The sequence below is a fragment of the Protomyctophum bolini genome (assembly GCF_963924005.1).
Source record: "Protomyctophum bolini genome assembly, chromosome: 2".
NCBI classification, from domain to species: Eukaryota; Metazoa; Chordata; class Actinopteri; order Myctophiformes; family Myctophidae; genus Protomyctophum; species Protomyctophum bolini.
The window spans coordinates 43569458-43592959 of record NC_137863.1 but is presented as its reverse complement, the minus strand read 5'-3'; the positions used below and the strand labels follow the sequence as shown (position 1 = coordinate 43592959).

Below are 23502 nucleotides of genomic sequence, written 5' to 3'. Positions count from 1 at the left end.
CCTCGTATGAATCTGATCTCAGGTCAGAATGGGTTAACCGAATCTGTGCCAGAATGAGATAATCTCTCGTATCCCAACTGTGCCATTTACGAGACTATGATTAATAAGCATTAATCCAGCATTGACATGTTTTTTCTTTTTTTACATAATAGTCCTTTTTCTCCTCAAAATGAGACAAACTGCGGTCTTTGGGACCTTATAATAAAGCCTTAATCCTTGATCGCGCTAAGAAAGTTAATCCATCGCGTGTTGATACACAGCCAAATATGGAGGACTATCACTTCCGGGGTCGGGCGGAAGTGGTCTCTTCTTCTGCGTTTTCGTGCATTGCCCTGGCACTATAGCCTATACTAAACGGGAGGGGGATGCGTTGATTCCCTTTTTACACCAAATCTCCAAATTGGAGATCTTGCAAGCTCGACTGTTTTTACGCCGAATGTTCACCTAATGAGTATTTACAGGATTGTGGACGCTTTAGGTTCATGTGCTATAACCCATTCTGAACGGGAACCCATTTTGATGTTAGCATCATGTCGTGCTTTAGCTATTGAAAAATAGCAGATCTACAAGCTCATAGCGCGCCACCGAGTGGCGCGCTATGAGCTTGTAGGTCTGCTATTTTTGAAAAATCGAAGAACGACTGACATTTTTTTAAATCTGATCTCAGGTCAGAATGGGTTAATCAGACCAGTGTGTGTGTGTCCAGTGGAAACCTCGTATGAATCTGATCTCAGGTCGAAATGGGTTAATGTGGTTATTAATGTTGACTTTATTGTGTCTTTTTGTGTTGCAGTTATGCTGCAGCCTTTCGACTATGACCCCAATGAAAAGAGCAAACACAAGTTCATGGTCCAGTCCCTTCTGGCGCCACCTGACATGACTGACATGGAGGGAGTTGTGAGTACCCCTGGCATCCTATAAACACACACACACACACACACACGGACACAAGTACGAACACAAGTTCTAAACATGCCTTGAAAATGAATGCCCGACCCGAACCGGCCCCCTAATTGGGCTGGCCAGAACCGAGCCCAGGCCAAATCTAGCATTTATAAAACATATATCTTTTATCCCACGATTTTGTAACCCATTTTTCACCCCTGTGTCAATCATCTAATGTGATCCTGGGCTCTACACACCCTCCACCAACCTAGTCCCCATATATGGAGGACAAGGGGAGAGCAACGGACTTGAACTCATGCTTCCTTCATGCCTGAGTGTCCAAGTTGCTCCTTTACACCTGACAGGGGGGGAGTTTCCCTAGTTGGACGTATAGCGCGTGGAAGGAACACGTTATTCCAACCAGTTCCTTTCCCCTCCCATCAGGCGCCCCGGCTGGCCACAAATTGCACACTAGAGGGAAAAATAGAGAGTGATAAAGAGCGAGAGAGAGAGAGAGAATGAGATGTAACATAGTCTCATCTAATCAACTTCTAGGAGAATATATCCCGCCTTGACCCTGTGTAGTGGACAGACGCACGCAGCCACACACACACACTCACAGATGTGCAGGTGTACTGGTGGACACACATAAAAAAGAAAACAATCCATGAATGGACATGATAAGTAATGGCATGTTATGTAGACGGATTAATCTGGCATTCTATAGTTTCAATTTACGGAATATTCTACTGTTATGGCGGACAATAGGTTCCTTAGTTTACTTATGATCCTATAGACGACTATTTATATGCATTTGATGTATTTACCTTGTGTTTGTTGCTTATTGTAAGTCGCGGTAAATAAAGAAGGTTCCGTACTTCCCACGGTGCACAGTTTTCACGTTGTAAAAAGGTGAATTTGAGAGCGAACTTAATAATCCATTCTCCAGGGAGAAGTCTTCCCCCTAAGGCGACTTTGAGCATTTAATTTGTCTGTTCTCGCTTCGTCTTGCACGACAAGCATCAACAACAAATATAGCTTCAACTTCTGGGAGCAGAACTCCAGAATAATAACAGTGATGATTTTGGAGTTCATGTACAGTACAGTACAGTACAGTACACAGCACAACGTTGCTCTTCTTACTGGCGGTCGACACAGAAAACACACACGGAAACATTCCACCCTCTGATGTCCGTTCCGTTCTCATTAGCTTTCTCTTCCGTTCTCTTATCAATTATCATACATGTTTGGCCCTGTACCTGTCTAAATACTTCCATAATGTCAACGAAGTCCACCACACCCACAACACCAGAGGGGAGTTCAACAAAACCATGTGCAAACCCTGATTCGGCACAAAAACGAGGGACTAAATTATTTTCGCTCCTATGCCACAATTTTTTTTGGAACGCCCTACCAACAGTCATTAAGACATGTGAATCCCTTGACTCCTTCAAAACCGCTCTCAAATCTGAATCCCTCCCCCCCTCACCCACCCCTTTTCCCCCTCACTGTATATATGTTTCTTTTACCTTTTTACCTCCTTTTATGATGAATTCCTGTTCTGTTCTTTGACTAAATAGAAGTGTATACATGTTTTGATGAATTGAACAAGGTGGACCCTGAGCTCTATTTTATAGTTACTTTTAAAAAAGGGGGAAATTATCCAATCTACTGTACATCGCGTCGCAAGTTAGGGCAACTCACACAGCTCCGGGCGAGGACCCTATCTCCATGACAGTGTGTGTGTGTGTGGTCTCGTTGGCTCTCTCGTTATCAACATGCTCACATGCAGACGTCGTAAATTAACTGCAACACGGCTGGTGGCGAGACACTTGGGGGATTTGGTATTGTGTTGTGACACACACACACACACACAACCGTGTAGGCCTACAGTACGTACATACTGTACATACACCACACACAGCACTGCACACACACACCCCGTGGAACAGTCACAAAGGAGACACTGTATACACTGTACAGAGGGCCCGAGACCGACCGAAGCCCAGTGGGTTACCGTGTATAAGCCAGTGTGAGGTTCTAGCAACACTTGAGCGGATTGAGAGTGTATAAGTAAAGGAATAGCCCGCAGCGTCCCTGCTTGCGGTCGATCTCTGCCCACTGTAGTTTAGTCCCCACCCCCCCCCCCATTTTTCACAGCCCAGCAACTGTATAGAGACCCGCATGCACACAATGAACAGAACTCCCACTGGGTAATACGCAAGACGCAAGAAAGAAAGTGTTTCCATAATATAGGCAGGTTGACTAACAACGCAGTTATTTTGCACCAGTGTGGCCTCTGGGAGCAGTTGCCGGGTAGGGGGGTTGGGGGGTGTTGGAAGAATATTGCCAAGTATGACGTTTTGTGCAAGGAATGTTTCTCTTGCATGTGGTGCTCTCTGACAAGTTGACAACCCCCGACAAAACCACAGAACACAGGGACTGTGCTGACCGTCGAACTGCATGCACATATACTGTACAGGATTTACTGTAACTGTAACACACAGACGGGCAACAAATTCCACTCGTTCTTAGAGTGTTATTCAAGCACATTCCTTGGCCAGCCACCTAGATATGAACCGTAACACAATTTAGGCTGTCGATGCCCAGCTGAACTCGGGATGCGCCGATAATATGTTTGTATATCGGAAAGACAATTTGGCGATAATATATACGCTCACTTTTGCCATCGTTATTGACGGGGAAAGTGACGCGGTCGGGAACGAGGCGCTAAACTCCCGAGTTCTGTAAGCGTCGCTGACATCACTGACACCCTCAAGTGTATTGTGATTTTAAAAGGATGGTTATAGCAAACTAAAAATAAAACATGTAATCGAATATATTCATATTGTGTGTGGCAATTCGCTCTCCAGAGAAACCTTTTGCTAGTGTTATATGTCTGTCTGTTTCCCTGGAGTCTGACTGAGACATGAACTGGAACCTGTTGGCTCAGCCATGAGCCAGCCAATTTGAGCTAACGAGCTGAATAGTCATTGTGATTTCCCCAAACTGAAATGCCACGCGTAGAAAAGCAAAAAACTTCCAGTTCCCTGTTGTTAGCTGTAACTAAGCTCTACAGCGTTTTTCTTTTTTAAAGCTTTTACGTCGGCAAACTAACCATGCATTTATAAACTGGTATCACTCACTGTCTCACCAGCATAGCTGATGGAGGATGGACAGAATTTCGGACAAAAACTCGTCAAGCAGTGTTAAACTTTACTAGCGCTTTACCCCGTCATTATCGACAAGGAGGTTTGGTTTCTGCTCTCTCGTCCACAGGGATTCCATGTTGTTGTAGTCGGTGTCTCTCGTCCGTATCTGTTTCAGAACTTCAGATGTCTCGATGAGATGAGACCTCTGTGCGGTCATCTTGACGCCCCGGCCTCATACAGCCGGAGAGGTTGTTGGCTTCTCCGAGCTCTCTCTCTCTCTCTCTGTTTTGGTTGAATATACCACAATGTTTGACAGATAACCTCCTCTTTGTTTGTTTCTCTTCCACTGATTGAAGTTAGACTTCATACTCTTTTTTTACTCCCAATTCTTTTTTTTTCTACTTTCCCCCCCCCCTTCTAATTATGAGCCAATGAGGTTTACTTTGGTCTTGCACAAAGACACTGTCAGCGGACAAGGCTCTTGACACATTGATCGTGAAAAGACTTTCACTGCGGGAGTTTTTCACTTTAAACTTTGAAGAATCACCCGGTCGTGATCGTAACTCCATTTCAAAAGTCTTACCTTAAAATTGTGCCATCGCTTGTCATGGTGTCGAGAAATATTCCACGGTCCCGATCAACAACACGAAGCGAGAACAGAGCGACACGGAGGCTGCCATGACTCTCCATATAGGCAATACGTTACCCAGACTCAATTACCCAGAAGCCCTGAGAAGCGAGCGTCATTTTCTTTTTTTGTTTCGGGTCATGCGATCCAAACGTGACGTATCACAGAGTGTCCTCCTTGTATGTCTTAAAAAAGTTATCAAAAACGGCGAATAAAATAAATTAAACCCAATTCGGGAAAGACGTCTTTATCAATGAACTCCCAATATGATGTAAACAAACCCTGCAAACAATAAGGCCATGCAAAATAATACTTTGGTCTCCGATTGGCTGTCATTTTTGGGCTGAGTAGGTAGGGAATGTATTATTTTATTTTATTTTTTCGTGGGAAGGATGGGTAGCAAGGATTTTCTTCTTTTTTTCTTCTTTTTTTAATTTGCCCGAGTATAGCTAGCCAGTGCTACAGGTTAAAAGACAAAAAAAGCTAGCTAGCTCACACACACACTACACACTGTGTAAGCTCACAATGCGGACGCGTTGTGAGCTTGTAGAGCGGCTATTTTGGGTGTGCGGTACCACCGCCGCGCAACAAAGTCGAAGTATAGGCACAATCGAAACTAAAATGACAACATGCTGAATGCTGAGTGAAGTGAACCGTTCCGAAACAGATAGGCACGTGGCCTATGTCATGTCACGTATGTGTATAAGTGTTGGGCTTAATTCTTATATGTCCATATATACCTCTGTACTAGTGTTGCGCACGCAGCATGCTGTGTTGTGCACGTGATATTTTAGATGAAAGAAAACTTTATTTTGACTTTGCGCGACAGCTGGTCTCACCAAATAGAATTTTAGGGATCATCAAAGACCTTTTTGGTCGAGGGTCGAAACAACGTCTTCGTATGATGATCATACCTGACGAAGAAGACCCGTAAGGGTCGAAACGTTACCTAATAAAAGTCAGAAAATAACATAAAAATCTGACCTGTCTGAAGTGAGCTGTACTGTACTGTACTGTACTGTACTGTACTGTACTGTACTGTACTGTACTGTACTGTACTGTACAAGCTCTCCTCCCTGGTCTCTGTGTTAGGCTGCACAACAGTGACACTTGGTGGTGACAAAAATATGCTATTTCCGTGCTCAGAACACGGGGAGTCAGGGACACAGCCACACACACAAAGCTGTCTATAGGAGTGGTTGCACGACTCAAAAAAAACAACAGTACAAAATCACGTTATTATGAATTGTTGAATTATTACACCATGAAATACAATCATTCGATATTGCTACGATTGTCTGTTGTTGGTATGCTGTGCTGCCTTGCCCAGCAGGTGCAATAAATAACAATGAGAATGTCATGTTGTCCTCTTGTATCTTTAGTGGAAGGAGGCCAAGCCAGATGAACTGATGGATTCCAAGCTGAGGTGTGTGTTTGAGCTGCCTGCGGAGAATGAGAAAACGGTAAGCGTGCGCGCAAGCACACACACACACACACACACATACACACACACACACAGGGTACAGGCTTTAGTTCCTATACATACTATTGGTCCGAGTGTCATTAGACCGACAGCCTACCTTAAAGGGGGAGTGTCCCGGCCCGAGATTAACATTGCTGATAAGGTACATCACGTGGTCTGAATGAAAACAGTTTCAAACGACACGTGACTATATCTCAGGCTCTGACGTGACCTAGCATCTAGCCGAGCTGAGTGGCTAGCGCACTAAAGGCTACTAGTTTTGAGGTAACTTTTTGCGTCATACTAGGTGAAAGTATCATAAAAACATTATTTTATTGCTCGAAAATCTTCCTTACAATGACATTGAGTTGACGTGTACGTTTTAGGGTAAACTGTTACATAATCGCAATTTCGCGTGACTAGTCCGTCTAACATGGTGTGTGTGTGTGTGTGTGAGAGAGAGAGAGAGAGAGAGGGGCGGACTCAGGTTAGGCCGGCGCAGTCCGCAGTGCCGCTAGAGTAGTCACAGGCAGTGGTAACGTTACGTGAAGCTCCGGGCTCCGTGAGCCCTGTTCAGCACTTAGCCGGCTGAGGGCGTGTCAGCGGGGGGGAGACAGATAGACAAGATAGGTACGATGGAACCCGTCACGCGAAATTGCGATTATGCAACAGTTAACCCTAAAACTTACACGTCAACTCAATATCATTCTAACGAAGATTTTCGCGCAAAAAAATAATTTTTCCACCAAACTTTCACCCAGCTATGAAGCTAAAAGTGACCTCAAAACCACTAGCATGAGTTGATAGCCACCAGGAACGCTAACTCGCAGAGCCCAGAGCCGCTCTGCCATTTAGCCCAGATACAAGATCAATTTCATTGGTCAAATTGTGCGTTCCTGTACGTACGTCAGAATCAAGATGCTAATTTTAATAGCCTTAATAGCTTCCCGAGGGCCGTGACATACCCGTTTAAACCCTAACCTATAACCACAAGCACGTTATTTCAGCATGTCGGATCATTGGTGTGTCGGATCTCCGTGTGCATCCGCACGCACGTACGCACGCACACACACACACACACACGCACGCACGCACACACACACATTATCTCTCTCTCTCTCTCTGTCCTTTTCACTCCATCTCCATCTCTGCCTCCATCTTATCATCCCGACCGCCAGTGCGAGCTCTCTCATTCCATTGTTATCGACGACAACCCATCTGGTGTGTGTGCTCTCTCTCTCTCTCTCTCTCTCTCTCTCTCTCTCTCTCTCCGTTTCTCACACACGGTTTGTTATAGCTCTGACTTCGTCCCAAACCACATTTACAGCTGCAGACATTCAGCTCCCCCGTCGTTGGATAAGTCCAGTCGTGTGCACAGGTTCCACAAACAACGGGGAGGGGATGATCAGTTCGCCCGCGTTGTTGTTGCTGTTTTCAATTCATTAGGGGGCTGCGAGATCCATCCACATGGCTCCCAGTCTGCGCAGTCAGTCAGTCAGTCTGCGCAGTCAGTCAGTCTGTGCAGTCAGTGCACCACGACGTCTGCCGGACAGCAGATATAGCAGCTGATATAGGCTCAGGAAACAGCTTGATCCACTTAACGAAAGGGACAACCCCAGATGAACTCTTCCCACTGACAGACAATGACAGGAGGGCTGGAATGTTTGTGTGTGCTGATGATGGGTGCATGTATGTATGTATGTATGTATGTATGTATGTGTGTATGTGTGCGTGGCGTGCGTTTGTGTTTGCAGTGCACATGTGTTGTGTAGTTGCCTGTTCTCGTCACCACAGGTACTCACTCAGGCAGTGGTGGGGAAAAGTACGTGAATGTTTCAGTTGCGGAAAAGTAAAGCAGAAATACTCTTGTTACACCCATTTTGACCTGAGATCAGATTCTAAAAAATGTCTTCTACATCCTGACAGTTTTCTGAAAAGGTTGTATGTTCCTATGTCAGTCGTTCTTCGAATTTTCAAAAATAGCAGACCTACAAGCTCGTAGCGCGCCACTCGGTGGCGCGCTATGAGCTTGTAGATCTGCTATTTTTAAATGGCCGAAATGTCTATAGAGCTGAAGTGGTCAATGCATGTTTTGTAATACCATCTACAAAGTAACTAGCAACTAAAGTTTTCAAATAATTGTAGTGGAGTAAAAGTGCAATATTTGCCTCTGAAACGTAGTGCAGTAGAAGTAAAAGTATTGGAAATACTCAAGTACAAATAACCTTCGAAATTGTACGTGAGTACAGTACTTGTGTAAATGTACTTGGTTACGTTCCACCACTGGTCTTACTAATGTGGAGAAGGTAAGGTGGTTACCCTTTCTTTCTTAACCTTAAAGGACCACTTCACCACTTTTCAACCCATCTTCATATAATAGGTCCTCACTAATAATAATCATGAAAAAATCGTGCCATTTTTTTCATGATTATTAGTGAGGACCTATTGTATGAAGATGGGTTGAAAAGTGGTGAAGTGGTCCTTTAACTTTCAGACCACTGCACTCGGGGTACTGCTTTTTGGCGACACGACCAGTGTTGTTTTTGGCAGCAAATTTCTATTTTAGTTTTAGTCATAGTCTCCTGAATAGTTTTCACTTCTTAGTCTTAGTCACATTTTAGTCACCTGGAATGTATTAGTTTTAGTCGACTAAATGTCATAAGATTTTAGTCGACTGAATCTACAGGTGATTTAGTCGACTAAAATGTATTTTTGCGGGCCTTGTTGCCGTCATAATGACTTATTTTAAGTGTAACTGGATCTGTTGTCCACTAGTCCCTCCCTAACATTTTAGTCTAGTTTTTATTTGTTGACGAAATTGTCAGTACATTTAGTCTTAGTTTTAGTCACCGTAGCATAGTTTTAATTTAGTTTCCATTTATAGTTTTCTTCAGTGGAAAAAGGTAGTCGACGAAAAATTTCGCCTTAGTTTTAGTCGACGAAAACAAACACGCCGACACACCCAATGCCTATACCTTGTCTGACATCTTTTTTTTTTCTCTTTCTTTAAAAAAAATAAAAATAAAAAACACGCTCCAACCACCAGCACGACGTGGAGTCCACCACCGCCACCAACAAGATGATGTCGTCCTCCGGCGGCGGCCTGCTGAAGTCGGAGTCCTCCACGCTGTCCATGAAGTCCATGAGCTCCACTCTGGACGACGGAGAGGTGAAGAAGATCATGGAGGAGTGCAAGAGGCTGCAGATGGAGGCGCAGAGGCTACGGGAAGAGAACAAACAGATCCGGGTGGGTTGAGAGAGAGAGAGAGAGAGAGAGAGAGAGAGACAAAGGGGCTTTTCATATAGTCGCGTGGATTTATTAAAGGGACACTAACTAAATGTTAATGACGTTTAGGAGCTTTAGAACACTTTCCTGGGGGTCTTTATGTGTGTAATATGTGGTTTTAGATATTTTAGATTGTAGCAGTGAGCCCGGTGTCTCTGATGTCATGGACACTGGGATCACTTCCTTCCTGGACTACATGTTGTCTCAGTAAGACATCTCTCCCCGTATCCACAAGGAGGAGCAGTGCACGAAAGAATTGTGGGAATTGTAGTCCAGGAAGGTAGTGAGGCCAGTGTCCATGACATCAGAGACACTGTGCTCGCTGCTACAATCTAAAATATCTAAAATCACATATTACACACATAAAGACCCCCAGGGAAGTGTTCTAAAGCTTCTAAACGTCATTAACATATATTTTTTTTGCAAAAAGGGTGAAGTGTCCCTTTAACCCATTTTATAGGCCTGAGATCAGATTCTAAAAAATGTCTTCGACTACACCCTGACGGTTTTCTGAAAAAGCTATGTTTCTTTTTTTTATATATATATATATATATATATATATGGGAGGATATGGATGGAACGCCAGCCTACTCTGCAATTGGGGCATAGCAATTTAGCAATTTAATATTAATACAATGGGATTTCTGTTTTTGTTTTAATCTTTATTTATATCAAACCTCTCATGCCCTTTTTGTCAGCCCCAGTAATGGATGTGTGGAAAGCAAAAGCTTGACACATTCTTCTATCAAAGGGTATGTGTGAGTCTGACTCAAACACGTGATGTCCCGTGTACAATACACTATACTGTATATAAGCCCCTTTGATGTTCATAAACCAAGCCCCCTTTTTAAACCCACGTTCTAAAGAGGAAGGCTTTCCAAAAGTGCATTTCGGGGCCGCTCCAAACGGAAGAACAGACCGTCACTCCTTAACCCATTCCGACCTGAGATCAGATTCACACGAGGTTTCCACTGGTCCACACACACTGGTCTGATTAACCCATTCTGACCTGAGATCAGATTCTAAAAAAATGTTACAGTCGTTCTTCGATTTTTCAATAGCTGAAGCACGACATGATGCTAACACCAAAACGGGTTCCCGTTCAGAATGGGTTAAACCAGTAGAATGGAAGGGAGTGCTGATTAATACAAAGTTGAAAACCCCCCAAGTGATATTGCAGCAGTGCCCCGCCCCTCTTCATATATAATACTCTGAATTGATCCTTAATCAGCGGCAGACCTCAGCCTTGTAAGCTCCCAAAAGGCATTTTTTTGCTCCGTCGATGAGCACGCCATCAATCACAATGATGTCATCAATCACTAAAACCATCATTGAAGTAGGGTTTAGGGTTTGTGCTTTTAAAAATATCTGGCTGGCGATGAGTCTCTCTCTCTCTCTTACAGACACGCACACACACACGCACACATGCAGTCATACTGTACATACACGCGCACATGCACTCACACACTCATATATACACACTTCACATTCCCTCTCTCCCACATATTATACACACACATCCACTGACAGCCAAGCGAGAGACACCCCCGCCTAACACATCACCACTACCTACCCTTTAACCCATTCTGAACGGGAACCCCTTTTGGTGTTGGCATCGTGTCATGCTTTAGCTATTGAAAAATAGCAGATCTACAAGCTCATAGCGCGCCACCGAATGGCGCGCTACGAGCTTGTAGGTCTGCTATTTTTGAAAAACCGAAGAACGACTGACATTTTTTAGAATCTGATCTCGGGTCAGAATTGGTTTAATCAGACCAGTGTGTGTCCAGTGGAAACCTCGTATGAATCTGATCTCAGGTCAGAATGGGTTAAGTGTTGCCAGAGGCAGAACGACTGCTGGCCGCTCCTGGCGGCTCAGATTAAACTATCAGAGAGACCCCCCCCCCGCTGCTGGGAAATCAAGAGTGTTAAAGCCTGGCGCCTTTTTGTGCTCCTCAGAGAGGGTTTGGTTTGAATGCAGATTTAAAAGCTTGTCCCGTTTCTTTGAATTAGGGAATTTTGTGTTTGGTGACTAATTGATACACTGGCCCCCCTCTCTCTCCTCCTCCTCCGGCCCTCCTAATCTCCTCGTCTGTCTGTCTGTCTGTCTCACTCTGTTTCCTGCGTCAATTCACCCTTTCTATTATTCCACGACACTCCTTCCTTTCATTTCCAAGTTCCAACGCCCATGGCTTCTCTGGATTTTAAATGTTTGCTTTATTGATTCATCCCCTCCCTGTGATGTCCTGTGTGGCAGTAAAAGAATGAGACGAGGCGCCCCTCACTTCACGCGAGTGTGATTCTTTTTTTTACCAGGTGCTTGAAAAGTGCCTGTACTACATTGGGACCCATACCACCACTGAAGACCGTAGAGTCATGATTGGCTGCCTCCTAGCGACCTGTAGTCATTATTGTATGCCTCCTAAGCCAATGATAGGCATAAGAACTCATACTCTGAACACGGAGCGGAGTGGCAACAGAAGCTAACGTTATGAGCTAACTGGAGCTATAGAGGACAACCATAGGCAGAACGCAGTGAGCGTAAACCAACAAAAGAAACGTCGAGAAAACGAACGACAACGACCGATAACGAGAGCTTTTTGTTGCACCTGGCAGTTATATGACTGAGAGTCATTCTTGTTTTTTTAAGGGGCGCTATAGCCCCTCCTATGCCTATAGCTGTGTGTTTGTGTGTGTACCTTAAAGCGATTTACTCGGTTGCCTGAGCACCCCCATAGCGAGGATTTGATTGGCCCCCCGAGCAATGTATGTAGGTATTGAGGGCAGAAAAGTGAGGACGCCAATTGTGTTGATTGCTGGCCAGAATGCCGATGACGATGTACGATGATTAAGAGCTTCTTTCTTTCCTTCCCTGGCTTTCCTCCGGTTTGCCGTTTCTTAACCAAACCTCCCCCCCTCCCCCCCCATGTCTCTTCCACCCCCCCCCCTCCCCCTCCCTCACACAGGAGGACGACGGTTTGCGGATGAGGAAGAGCAACGTGATGTCATCCTCCCAGCACCCCTCCTCCTCGGTGGCCATGGTGAAGGACGAGGGCCTGAGCGCCCGCACAGTGGCCCTCATCGTGCTGTTCTTTGTGGTGGGCGTCATAGTGGGCAAGTTGGTCTTGTAAAGAGAGCGAGAGAGCGAGAGAGAGAGAGAGAGAGAGGGAGATAGAGAGAGAGCACAGTACGCTTCCGTTCGCTCGGCCCACAGCATGCTTTTTTGGGGGAGGGGGAGGGGGGGGGGGTGTTGGGTGGTGGTGTGGGCGGGTTGGTTGGTTATGAAACAAACAAAACAAATTCCAAGGTGAGATGTTGCAATTGCAAAAAAAAAATTCAGTCATCAGTGTTTATATGAACAAAAACCAACCCATAACTGTTACAGACAGATCTTGCCTCTACGTATAAAACATTACATAATCCTTTTTCTGCCCCCCCCCCCCCTCACCCTTCTTCCTTGAAGTTTCATGTTATACAGATTGATAACTATTTCTGGGGACTAGGGGGGGGTTGTGGGGAATACATGACTTCTTTGCTAGTGATTCTTCAGACGCAAAAAGGATTTTTCTAAACACTGGCGAGCAGGTGTGGCGGTGCGGCTGTGGTAGTCATATCGATGACGTGTGGCGATGGCCACTGGGTTCCGTTTGCATTGTGTGAATGTCATATAAAGCGTATTGTCGTTTCTTTTTTTTTTTCTCTCTAAAAAGTGACAAAGGCCCTACGTATATCTATATACGTATAACCGTAACCCCCCACCACCCCACCCACCCCGACTGTATACAGTATACAGTATTTCAAAAGGTTTTGCTGCCGTGTTCCTTCCAGCAAAAAAAAAAAAAAAACCTTTTTACGGGAAGGTGTGGGATCTTTGCAGCGAGATGTTCCAGAGAGAGAGAGAGGCTATAGTAGGGCGTTAGTCGACACAGGGCTATTGTCAATCAACATGACTCCTCCAATCAGAGGCTTTGTATAGAGACCGGCTTGTCTTTGATTGGACCAAAAAACAAATGTGATCAACTATATCGTACACAATGCTACAACACCCCCCCCCCCCCCCCCCAACCAACCACCCGTCTAATTGATTCCCTTTACCCTATATAACTCCATCACCGTTTTCCCAGGTGACAGAAGAGATACTTGATTGCATGCCTCCCACAGAGCGAGTGTTTGGATTTGGACTTTTTTTGGAATTTAATTTAAATGCTTTTATTATTGTGATAATGATGTTGCTTTTTTTTGGCTGTAGGTTTGCACAACTCAATCTTCAGATTATTATTTTTTTTTTTTTGTTTTGTTTTTCTCCTCACATTTTCTTTTGTTGTTACTAAAAACTAAAAAGGAGCTCCAGGTTTGGTAGGATCGGGTTATTTTTCTAAATGGTCTCTGGATGTAAGCCGTTTGCCTTGTGACCTGTTTGAGCAAGTCATTCTTTAGTCGGAAGAGAGAGCGAGAGAAAGTTAAAGTAAAGTTGAAAGAATTGGTACATGTAGAGTCAAAATGAATGGATCATATTTTATGCCATTTACAGTAACTACACTGAGGTGCAATACATAAATCTCAAATCTTGTTCCATGTCAAGCATATTGTGCTTTTTTTCCTGTTTGTTTTTTTCCTTGCTCTTTTGTCATACTGTCCTATTATTAAGCCATATACTGTATGTGTTGGCATTGCTATGACGGAGCAGATCTACTGTGTGTCTGTCTGCAGAATCTGTGTTGTCCTGTCTGTTCCGAGCGCTACCACACTGTCTGTCCGAAAGTTTCGCTCCAGCGCTGTCCTTTATGCACAGTCTCGGTTTTGATTTGCATTCATCAAGTTAGTTGACTATTCCCCAATATATCCACTTGAAGTCAGTTCATTTTAATGCACTATTGGTTGACAGAACATATACTGTATTTTATAGCTTTTTTGTTTGTTCATGTGTCTGGCCCGTGTGGAGGGGAGGGGGGGGGGGGGGGGAGCGCATATAACCCGTCCTCAAAGGAACAAAATTGTTCTTGTTTTGGGTTTTTTTGTTTTGTTTAAAAATTAATACTAATTAAAAAAAAGGAAGACAATACACTCAAAATATGTTTCCGCAATGAGGCGTATTATTTTGGACGAAAGAAAGAAAACGATAATTTTGCTGTACCTTACATGTACGTGAGATGAGCGGGGGGGGGGGGGAGGGAGGAGTATATACATTCACTCCCCAATGAAGGCTGAAGGATTAAGTGATTACCGCTACCTGTAAACTGTAAAATATTAAAGCCTGACTTATACTTAATCGCACAACCGTGTGTGTCCCTCGTCGAAAATAGCCGATCTACGTTGAGAGCGTGTACATCAACTATTTCCGGTGTGTGTGTGTGTGTGTGTGTGTGTGTGTGTGATGCCATCACATACATTCAGCATAAGTGTGATTTTAATGTGCGTGTGAAAAGTTTAACTCTTGAATGAACACTTACAGTTTTCCGTCGTGCGTAGCGGTGGACCGATGGGGCTATAATAGGAGGCTGGGAGCTATAATAACCAACAGGGCGTTGCATATTTCTACTGTATACCTCTTGTCAGGGTGCTGGGGTTTGTGAGGATGACTTGCTGCTTAAAGGGAGGGCAGAGCTAGGCCTGAGCTATATATACAACTAATACAACCCCATCCTGGGTTGTTGTGAAGAAGAGACCCGGGTCCATTATCGTTTGGGGCAAAGAAAAAGGAAATCTCGCGCTTCGTTTTATTCACCTGCTTTGGGACTGCCGTGGTTTCGTTTTGACCCCGTCTTTCCAGAATATAGGCCTCGGAGGTCAGACAGGCAATCGCAAGGAAAGTAATAGAACTAAAAAAAACAAATGTAATGTACTTTTGATTGTATACTCGGGGGCAGGTCACACAAACAACGAAGGAGATTTTTTTTTTCTTTTCTTTTTTTTTTTTTACAAACTTCTGAATCCGGGTCTGCTTTGTGAAGTGAACTATACACTACATTGACCTATCCTGGAGTCTCTCTGACCATCACCGTGATCAACCGTTAAGCAGTCAGGCAACTGTTTTGTATGTACATAAATAAATAAATAAATAAGTCTATCTGAGATGATTAATATTCCTAGTCTATAGTAGTCTCTCTGGTGTATAAAAAAAAAACGAAAAACAACCCCAACCTTGTTGGGACTATGTAGCATCTTAATAAATTAAATGAATAAAGCCCCTACCCAACTATGTGTGAAGTTATTTCACTGTTTTGCTTAACCCATTCTGACCTGAGATCAGATTCATACGAGGTTTCCACCGGACACACACTGGTCTGATTAACCCCATTCTGACCTGAGATCAGATTCTAAAAATGTCAGTCTTTCTTCGATTTTTCAAAAATAGCAGACCTACAAGCTCGTAGCGCGCCACTCGGTGGCGCGCTATGAGCTTGTAGATCTGCTATTTTTCAATAGCTATAAAGCATAACATGATGCTAACACCAAAATGGGTTAAATGAGACCAGCATGGCACGACATTATAAACAACTTTGATGTTCTCCCCCATCAGAAAGCATGCTAATGCTGGCTAACTTTTTTCTTTTTGTCAATCACCTTGTAATTTGTCTGGCATTTTTTGCATTGGTCCCCGGAGGAGAACAGTTGTAATTACATCACTCTCCGCTGTCACCAAATAACCACTGGCAGTTTGCGGCAGAAAGCTCTCACGGCCTGCAATTATAGCACTCGCATCACAGGCAGAGACACCGCCACAACTTAAGAATCCAATCCACGGCCATGTTTAGCTCATTAGTTCCTTCAGTCTCTTGCTTGATTTGGCCCGAAGTAGTATTTGCAGTGCAGGATAAACGTGTTAAAACTGTATTGTTGGCAGTTAATTCATTACAGTACACGTTTTGGCTTTGACATCTTTGTGGTGTTGAATGAAAACCTGTTGATTCGTCCAATGTTATTGTATCTTAACGGCCAGGGGACCTTGCTTGTCTACACCTCCATGACGAAAGCAGCAGAGCTGTGTGCTACTGGAAAAATGTGGGAATGCAACCCAGTGTGCAGTGCACCTGGGGTGGAGTCGGTGGCGTCCTCAGCTGTTTGGCTTGGCCAAGGTGAGATGCAGCTGGAGGATGCTCAGTGGTGTGTTCATTTACATTTTTATGTCCTGTGCTGGGAAATATTCCATTTCCGAAGAAAATCGCAGAGGAACGCTTCCGGAATACGTAAGAGAATCCACGATAATTCAAGGGTGGTCCTCCTGGGGTTTTGCTCCTCACCTGAAGCAAAAGGTCATGAGAGTCGGTTTATGGATGTTCAAAGTGTGCATTGTTGTTGCAGCTGTTTAAAAATGCCAAAGGTGTGATGCAATCCCAGCACCTCACAGACAGCAGCTGGGGCTGATTGATGAGGCATCGCTTCATTGGCGTTCATATTAACGGCCATAATAAACATGTCTAGCCGGTTCTACTGCATGCTGAATTGTGCCACTATAGGCCGTAGCGTTTCCCCCGTGCCTTGTGTATTGGACATATGTTTTTTTAAATGGACGTAAACCAAATGCAAGTGTAAGCTTATAGCTTATACGCTTTCTATGAATCCCATTTGTGAAATGATGAATACTGAAACGGTTCTTTTACTGTCACCCATGTGACTACAAGAGAAACATCAGATGTTTGATCTCTCACCTCTTAAACTGGAAGACTTCCAACGGCTGCAGGGCTTTAATTCTCCTCTTCCCTTTATCCAGAGATTGTCCTGCTTCTCTCTCCCACCCTCCATTTAGATGGATCTGGTCCTCGTTGAGGTCTGCGCCATAAAAAACTTGATGTCTGGCTGTGTTTCGAAAGTTGGAAAACATATAAAACATTGCAGCAGGCAGCCCCGGGTTCACTGTGCATTCAGCTATGCATCAGGCCGACACCCCCATGCAAGAAACAGATTTCTTGGTGTTAACTGTACAGGCCGTAATTGCTTTTGGCAAACTGATGTGTATTGTTTTAAACTGTTGTATAGAAGCCCGGCGGAGAAAGTGATATCCGTCTTTCCTCCTCGCGGTCGTCAACGGCTTTTTAAATCAAACAGGCACATTTGATTGGTTTTTACCTCTGTATGGCCAGCGAGGCAGACCTGGGGCCTATTTCACGAATCTTGGATTAACTAATCCAGGATATAGGCCAAAGCCAGGCTTTTTAAATCCTGATCTTTACAGCCTGGTTTATTCCGTTCCACTAAAGCCAAGCGAGGCTCAGAATTGGCGGATTTGGCGAGCCGGGATCAGCAAGCCTGGCTTAATAGACAGTCTGGCTTGTTGTCTCTAGACCCATTCTGTGGATCAAAGATTTACTGATCCTTCTTCTTCATGGGGTATTAAGGCAGTTTGCATCCTTAATAGTTGCATTACAGCCCCCTTCTGTATATCTCATTATCTTTACTAATCTATTCAAGACCAACTGATACAAGGATTTAAGCTTCTAAAATAAATACTGCTGCTGTAATTAAAGAGAGAACATACTCTCAATAGTGGATAGACTGAATGATTAACTACCCCAAAAATATAGTTTACATTTTACCACTACTATTAACTTAAAACAGAATTCTTAATATTGTAAGCATAATGATATTGTCGCATTGTGATATTTGGCCATAACTCCCTCCTCTGAGGGAGCTATACCTTTGGGGAAGGGGGTTGTTTTCCAGACAGGGGCCAGACTGGTGAGGTTCATAGGTTCATGGGTTCATTTAGCATGCCAAAGTTTGTGCTATTGCCATTGAGAATGCATTGGGCGTTTAAGTTAAATAACTCAGAAACTACAAAACATTTCAAAGTAAAAAGTTCCAGCATGTGTTTCCACAGTAAGCTGAATTTTACAAAGTGTGAATGGAGTTTCTAGGTGAAAGTGATTTTTTGAAGTGCCACTATCTGCCTATAAATGTCTCAAATTTGAAAGCACTATATTTCTAAAACTATTTCAAAGATTCCTTTTCAGGCACACATGTCCACCGTAGGATGAACCTAAATAGGTTTGAATGGGGTTTCTAGGTGTAAGTATGTAGGACTAGTAGTGGGTGAAACGTTACAATGTGTTGTAAAACAATGAGTAATGGTAATATTTAGTGGTTTTCACTTTTACAAAGAATAATAATAATAATATAATATAATAATTATTCTTAACCGTGCACTTGCACGACAGCAAACCTATTCATGGGGAACATTCACCAAAAGCAGCTGATCTACAAGCTCACAAGCTGTCATGATGTTGTGCAGCCTATATATTTTGGTTATTTGATTTTATATAGTGCTTAAATTAGTCCTTTAATGCAGACCGATACAAATAAGGCAACATAAACCCATAATAATTGAATAAATCTGGAAAACATCATTGGTTTGTGATCAGTTTGACTGCTTAATGAACAGTAAAGACATCAGGATTAGGTTAAACCTGGCTGTTAGCCTGATCCGGAGCAGGCTAAGTCCAAAGCATAAGTTCCCATGGTAACTTATGTAGCATCCCTTTCATGAAACCGAATCAAGCCTCAACATATCCAGGTTAACTGGTTAAGTTAATCTGGCAAGATCAACCAGCTTTCATGAAACCGGTTAAGCACTGATCCAGGATATATTAAGCCAGGATATGTGTTAAAGCCCGGCTTAATCTCTAATCCAAGTTTCGTGAAATAGGCCCCTGCTTGGCACGTAGATAAAGCCAAATAATCTTGGAAATCGACTTAACAGCCCCATGGGCATGGTCAAGCAAAGAGCTCTGTGTAGGAGGAGTAGGCGAGTGAAATGTTTGGGTCCGCACTGTTACTCATGGGAACAGGACAGTCGGAGTGTCCCAAAATGGGTTGAGGCACATGTCAGCTGGCAGACACCGGACTGGGAGAATTGCCCTGTGGCAGCTCTTTCTCTCCAGCAATAGCCTTTTCAATGGTGTGTGATCTTAACCGTATAGAGCAGAAACATGACCCAGATTCAACAGGCCTCGGGAACCCTGACCAGCCGTGTTAAAACCCGTTTTGACCTGGGAACGATTCTATAAATGTCTTCTACATCCTGACGGTTTTCTAAAAAAGCTATGTTTCTATGTCAGTCAGCTCGAGCTTGTAGATCCGCTATATTCAATATAGCTAAAGCATGACATAATGCTTACACCAAAAGGGGTTCCCGCCCCAAAATGGGTTAATTGCTATATGGCGATCTATATGGCGATCTCCTTCTGTCTTATGTCCTATACCTTGCCATCTTGAATATTTGAGGTTGCCTCGTCCGCTGAGAACGTTTGCAAACTAATAATGGCTACACTTGTGGCAGAAGAGACTCGATTATAGAACGGAGAATGGATTATAATGGCTGGTGGGTTTTTTTTCCCTGGGAACCGGGACATGTCCCATATCCCATCATCAGTATATCGTACTGACTGATGAGGAGTCTGCTCAAACATATAGTACTATGTTCAACAGTGGGACTATTCAACGTGCATGTCAATAGGTGGGATCTGGTCATTTGTTTGAGAATAGCCAAACATTATGCCCTATATTTTTCCAGATGAGCATGAGGTCATGACAGAAAATGAGGCCGCTCGACTGCATATTGGCACGAGATCAAGCACTAGTTATTGCCTCTCGCGATGCAGTACCGCTCTCTGACACACACTGTTGCCTGGTTCATTTTGATTCACAGGACCTGGCATTCTTTAATAGCATTCATACAAGCAGCATGAGCCAGCCCCAGCCCACCACTACTTGTGGCTGATGTTCCCCTATTTATACCTTTCTAATGCACTAATAATGGCACTTTCCTAACGGAGCTTGTTAAAATGTAAAGGAAGAGAGAGGGAGAGAGAGGGCAATGTTTGAATGTTATTGTTACTACTGCAGTGTGATGTCATTTCAAACGGCCGCCTGTGTGTGTGTGTGTGTGTGTGTGTGTGTGTGTGTGTGTGTGTGTGTGTGTGTGTGTGTGTGTGTGTGTGTGTGTGTGTGTGTGTGTACTGTGGTTTTGTGTTGGTGTGCTCATACTGTAGGCCGCATTGTACTGTAAGCTTTTTACGAGGAGACTGGAAATGGTAAAGTAAAAAACAGTCGATAGAAAAACATACCTCTGTTGCCGTGACTCTAACCCGTTTTCCTCGGCCTCTGTCCAAGAAGCACTTTTTTTGTATTGTTTTTTTTTATACCAGGGTATTTGTCAGGCATATACCCTCCACATTGTTAGTGGTTTTTGGAACCTCACTTTCTCTCTGAAAGGAAATTCTTGAGGACTTTGTTTTGTTTTCTTTCGTTTTTCTTCATAAAAGAGCATTAATTTCCTTAAAGGAAAACCACTGGTGTTTTTTTTATCCTTTCTTTCTTTTTTCATGCTTGGTTCCACTGATGTAAATCATTAGATACAAACATAAGGAACAATATATTGGTGCAACCACTCCAAGGAACAGCAATGTCCGTGTTCACTTATGTGTCCTACTATCATGTGACGTTAATGAGCACCAGTATGACTATGAGTACCAGTAGGGGCGCTGTTGTGCCAGAAACAGAGAGAGAGAGAGATAGTGCTGCACTGTTGCCTGCTAATGAGAGAGAGAGAGGGGGGGAGGGGAGTTGCACCACTCAGTTCACACGGGTGTGATTATTACTGGCTAGAGAGACAAATATAACGAGCTACTGTACATTCAATTAGACATACATCTGTGGTCTGTATTACATGACAGACTCTTTCAGGTTCAGGGTCACCTCCTTGGTCTTCAGAATCATGTAACGTTTGAAGACTCAAGGAAAAGAGGGCTGGTGGTCAGTATCTCTCACAATCACAAGTGTCTTCTGTTATTATTATTATTAGCCTATAAGCTATAATCCGAGGCTCTACTTTCCCTCTGCCAACCTGGGGAGAGCCTCGAACCGAACTGAAGCTCATGCTTCCTTCAAATGCGTGAGGAGTGAGCATAAGCCGCTTCTTATCACCTGACGGGACGGGTTCCCCGCGGGGACAAATTAGCCATTGGGCACAGTGGGGCCGTGGGCCCAGGGGCCCTTGGCTATCAGGGGCCCTTTGGGGGAAATTGGACCGTGAGGTACTATAGGTTTGACGCCATGAAAAGGGCTTCTGGGGCCCTTCATTGGCGGTTGATTTAGTTAAATTTAGGTTAAAAAGATGATAAAAACATTGAAAATGCTATGGTGGGCCCTGCAAATATTACCGGCCCAGGGGCCCTCATGGGGGTTAATCCGTCCCTGGTTCCCCAGTAGGATGTATAGCGCGTGGAAGGAACACGTTATTTCAAAACATGGCGCCTCTGGTGACCAGGGGAAAGCAGTATAGAGACCAAGGATTGCTGCATGTTTTTTGTCAGGGTATATATATGTAAGACTGGAGGTGGAGTTGCAGCCATGCATCTTCAACTCAAGCCTATAACAATCTCAGTCCTATATAGAGCCAAACCCACCTACAAATCATTTGAAACTTGAAAGCCTATATAGTTCTTAATCTTTCACACCACAAGCTGGAAATCAATATAGCCTTTTAATATTTGTTACAGTGTATATATACCTCCCTCCTGGCGCATACACACAATTTGAGTTCTTGAGTCTAATAAAAATGACTTCAAAAATAAATTTACATTCACGTGGATATAGGACCTTAGAGTGTTTATTTCATGATTTGATTGAATCAGTTTCTCTCAGTGTGTACAGTATAATCCCACTTTTTCAACCATACTCTTGACCTTGTTCTGGTTCATGGCTTTGGAATTGACCATCTTATAATTCCCACACAACCATTATTCTTTCTGACCATTATTTGATCACTTTTGAATTTACATTAGTTGATTACTCACCATTGGGACAATAATGTCCTTGGTAGAAGTCTATCCGATGCTATAAATAAGTTCAAGGAAACAATACCATCCGCCATCAACTCAGTATATTCCAGTTGAAGGGGGAGTTTTTCGTTGCTTGCTCAGGGTGTGATCTCTGTCGGTTCTCTGCTCTACATGTAATGTGTCTCGAGACAACTTTGTTGTGATTTGACACTTTAATAAAAATTGAATTGAATTGAGGGTATACCTACCCAAGGGGAGAACATGCAAACTCCACACAAATGCCCATATACCCTTAAGGTATGGGCGCCAATAACGCAGAGGAGAGAACATGCCCACAGTGCCCCTGCAGGCGGGAATGGAAGGTGGGAGCTTCTATCCAGCTGTGGGACTGCCGACTCATGCAAACCTATTTCAAACTGTGAGTCAACTATAGTCTATACAATTGAGAGTCCATGTATTAAAGGGAGGGATGACCATCTCCTGTTACTCTCTGTACACTCCTGACCGTATAAAAGATACGTTTTAATTCTGACGGCTGAGTCCTGCATCTTAATCTGTTTACTTATACTTATAGTAACGTCAAGAACTTCCATAGCAGTCCCTGGAGATAGTTTGCATCAGTTTTGGTAAGCTCTTAACTTGCTGTGAACAGTATAAAGCTTCACTTAACTTCAACATGTATATTTTCTCATAATGTGCCTGGAATTACTGAAATAGGTGTGGAATTTGACTTTGGCTGTATAGAATCTCAACTGCCTGCCCTTGTCCCGAATGTTCCTCATGCTGCTTTTATAAAGCAATCGATCAGCAGAACGAACACACAGGAAAACATGTCCTGGAATCGGTCACGCTTTGTGGGTTTTTCCATTGTTTCACAAAAACCGGAGCAGGATTTCATAAATTGGTGTTGAACGGATGCCTTTAACGAGCCAGTAGGCTTAATTGCAAACAGGTTTGACCGTGCGCTTCCCTCTGCCTGGTTGTGCATGTGGCGTGCAATAGAAACCGCAAACAGACGATGAAGAACGTACAACCCCCCCCCCCCCCCCCCGTCATCACCACCCAGCCAGCCAGTCAGCCAGTCTCTGATGCACAACCTGGGTGGATCCGTGCGTTATTATTATTATTATTATCGGGGCCCCCAGGCAGGATGGATGCTTCAGAATACGTTTAATGACAGATCTGCGTCATTGGCGTATACAGATAAATGCCATTCATCCCCTCCCCCGCCCCGCCTCCAGCCTCCAGCAACCCCAAGGTCATGTTCTCATTCATCCAGGCTTGAAAGTACACTTGCTCACAGACCCCTA

The 23502-nt window shown here is 43.8% G+C and overlaps 1 protein-coding gene across 1 annotated transcript in view; it reads left to right on the top strand.

Annotated features, from left to right (window-relative positions):
* vapb (VAMP (vesicle-associated membrane protein)-associated protein B and C) overlaps positions 1-13459 on the top strand; it is a 31752-nt gene extending 18293 nt beyond the window's left edge. Inside the window, exons 3-6 of the mRNA XM_080782899.1 lie at positions 794-897; positions 6048-6128; positions 9174-9374; positions 12380-13459. Coding sequence (XP_080639025.1) covers positions 794-897; positions 6048-6128; positions 9174-9374; positions 12380-12544 — 551 coding nt within the window. The 3' untranslated portion in view covers positions 12545-13459. The remainder of the gene's footprint in view (positions 1-793; positions 898-6047; positions 6129-9173; positions 9375-12379) is intronic.
* Positions 13460-23502: the final 10043 nt, after the last annotated feature.